Source organism: Sphaeroforma arctica (assembly GCF_001186125.1).
Source record: "Sphaeroforma arctica JP610 unplaced genomic scaffold supercont1.3128, whole genome shotgun sequence".
In the NCBI taxonomy this organism is placed as follows: domain Eukaryota; class Ichthyosporea; order Ichthyophonida; genus Sphaeroforma; species Sphaeroforma arctica.
In genome coordinates, this window is record NW_014037430.1 from 1,210 (window position 1) to 4,032 (window position 2,823).

Genomic DNA, 2,823 nt, shown 5'->3' on the forward strand with positions numbered 1-2,823 from the left:
AGTTTGATCAATAAAACACTATGTGAAAATATTGTTGTAAACCAATTTACTCTGGAATATTGTTACTGTATACACAGTGTACTGGAATGGTATTTTAGGGTTTACGACAGTTTCGAGGAAAACGACAGATCAAGATTTATCATATAAACTATAATAAAAGCAATATTGTTGCAAAATTATACATACCAAGTTACCAACCTACTAGAAATGAACTTTTTTTATTTTGTTTTCATAAAAATATGTACTTCTATTTCTATATTTGTATTTATATAAACTACGTGGGCGCTCGGCCACACGCAGGCGCGCACCGTCTTAAAAAAGTTGTATAAAGTCAGCGGGACTGTGTAACTGGTTGTACATATTTACTTCACAAGCTGGAAACATATTGTTAACATATTGTTGACAAACAAACAAACATTATTACCAGTAGAGATTGAACACTTGGTTCGATATATACATCATGTTTTCATTTAGAATAACATGCCTGGCTATCTCGGTTGTAGCAACAATGTCAGCTGCTCGATCGATAATAGAATTGAGTCCGGAAGGTTCGGTGCAGGGACAGACATACACGACTAAATATATCGGGAAGGTTATGAGCGGGGATAGTTATAAAGAGATCAATTTAGAAAGTCTAAGGGATAGTACAATAGTTGCAAGGAGAACACGGTGTGCGGAAGAGTGCTTTTCAGTGGCCTGGTGTAGGACATTCGAGAATCTCGAAGATACCTTCGTGTGCAAGCTCTTCGGTGATATTTGCCCAGAAGAGTCTCAAACTGATAAGTTTCAGGTATACAACGATGCCTTTATCAGCTGTCCCGAGTTCAGCCGCACTACATTATTAAACGCAGATATTCCAAGTCAAGACACCGATGCAGTAGTAAAGGAATACTATGGAGATACAATTATGACTGCGGCTGTGGTACCAGGTTTTCAACACATTCACTCAGAAAGCGAGCCTGTTGTCCTATGGAAATTAGACTACCGTACACTACCCAACTACGTTGAGGAATTGAGTGGTACTGCTGGATCAGACATGTATCCCAGTGTGAGCGAGTATGCGAATGCATGCGGTAATGCATGCAACGCTGAAGCAAGTTGCATTGGCTTTGGGTTCGCCTATCTGCCAGAGACTGATCCCAATGCAACCGAGTGTGTGTGGGCAGATCAAACGACATTGTATTCTGCAACGGGATACAAGGAAACTTGGGACATGCGGTATGGTCTGTATCAGATGATGATCACCACCAACGGGACAGGTGCGTGCCCAGAGGGTCAGTTTCTAGGCTATCAAGAAGGTGGTGAAGTGACTTACGATGTGACTAAGTTCGGATGCAATGTTCAGTTCGGTGTTAATCAGATGTGTGCTCCTGAACAGACGGCAGTGTACGACCTGTCATACGATAACTCTGGCTGCAGCGCAGGGCTAAAGTGCGACTATCACCCCTTGGACCCGAACAAGTATGTGGGTGTTTGCTGGAACGACACCACTCTGGAAGCCGATAAAGCCGCACGCGTAGCCTTACTAGATGAGTATTCTGATATGATTAGTAACATAACTGTCGAAGGCTATGGTTATGTACGATCGGATGAGCGCGTTGATGGGCTCTCGAGAGGCTTGATGGCTTTCAGTGACAATTACACGTCCACCAAGGATGTTCCCGATCTTAGGGGTTCGACCCTATACCCAACTGTTATTGAGTTTGTAGCAGCCTGCACGACCGCCTGCGATACTACCTGCTGGGGTATTGCGTTTGTGTACAAACCTGAAGCGATGAATGAGAACGAATGCCGTCTGCTACCGAATAGCGTGACATTCAGCATGGAGTATGCACAGCAGTTTATCAAGGCTAACGGAACAGTTGTGCCTCCAGAAACTGTGTTGTACGCAGTATATGCTAAAAATAACGAGAAAGCGTGCACATTCGATGCATTTCCAGGGTACAATGTGAATTGGAAGGGAATGGACGATGTAGGCTGCCATCCAGTGGTGCCTGAGAACGAGCGATGTGTGACTGTTGACGTCGATCTACGTGCGAACTCAACCGATGGCTGTGACACTGGACTAGAGTGTCAGGATACAGCCAACTACGAACGCTGTTTGTATCCCGGATATAACCAGAACACCACTGCCATTGCTTTCGAGTCTTTTTATCTAGATAACAATGAGGTACATGTAGTGATCGCAGATGCCTCGTTTTCTCCCGAGGCCAATGTGCTTGCGACTGTAGACCTGAGCGATCTCAAGGATATGACTATGCAGGAGCGATGGTACCAGTGCGCAGTAGAGTGTCAGAATTCCGTGACATGCGTGTCCTTCGCAAATAATGAGCTGACATACTTGTGCGTGCTTTCGGATTCGAATATCAACGGGTGCGATTATGTGCCTAAACTTGACAGCTGCGCCGTAATGACGGTGGCCAGCGTAGGCTCATACATTAGTCAGATTGATCGGTTCTAGATCATACTTTTAAAGCGTCTTGTAGGCACTTTTGTCCAATTAATAATTAAATTTTAGGTTTCAAATCACTTGCAGTCGTATTGGATTGTTTGACAAGACACCTACATCGATATATATATGTATATATATGTATATATAATATAATATATACATACATGTATATATATATATAATGTATATGAATATATATATATATATAATGTATATGAATATATATATATATATATATGTATATAAATGGTATTTTTCGACATATAGATATTTATACATGTACATACACACACACATATATATACATACATTATATATATATTTAAATATATACTCGTATATTATATATACATACATGTACATATATAATA

General features: G+C 41.3%; 1 protein-coding gene across 1 annotated transcript; it reads left to right on the forward strand.

The window, feature by feature from the left end:
• The first annotated feature begins 370 nt into the window (after positions 1 to 370).
• On the forward strand, positions 371 to 2,577 carry SARC_13313 (hypothetical protein). The gene has a single exon (XM_014292557.1). It carries the CDS (start codon positions 461 to 463, stop codon positions 2,459 to 2,461), a length of 2,001 nt encoding a protein of 666 aa, XP_014148032.1. The 5' UTR covers positions 371 to 460; the 3' UTR covers positions 2,462 to 2,577.
• The last annotated feature ends 246 nt before the right edge of the window (positions 2,578 to 2,823 follow it).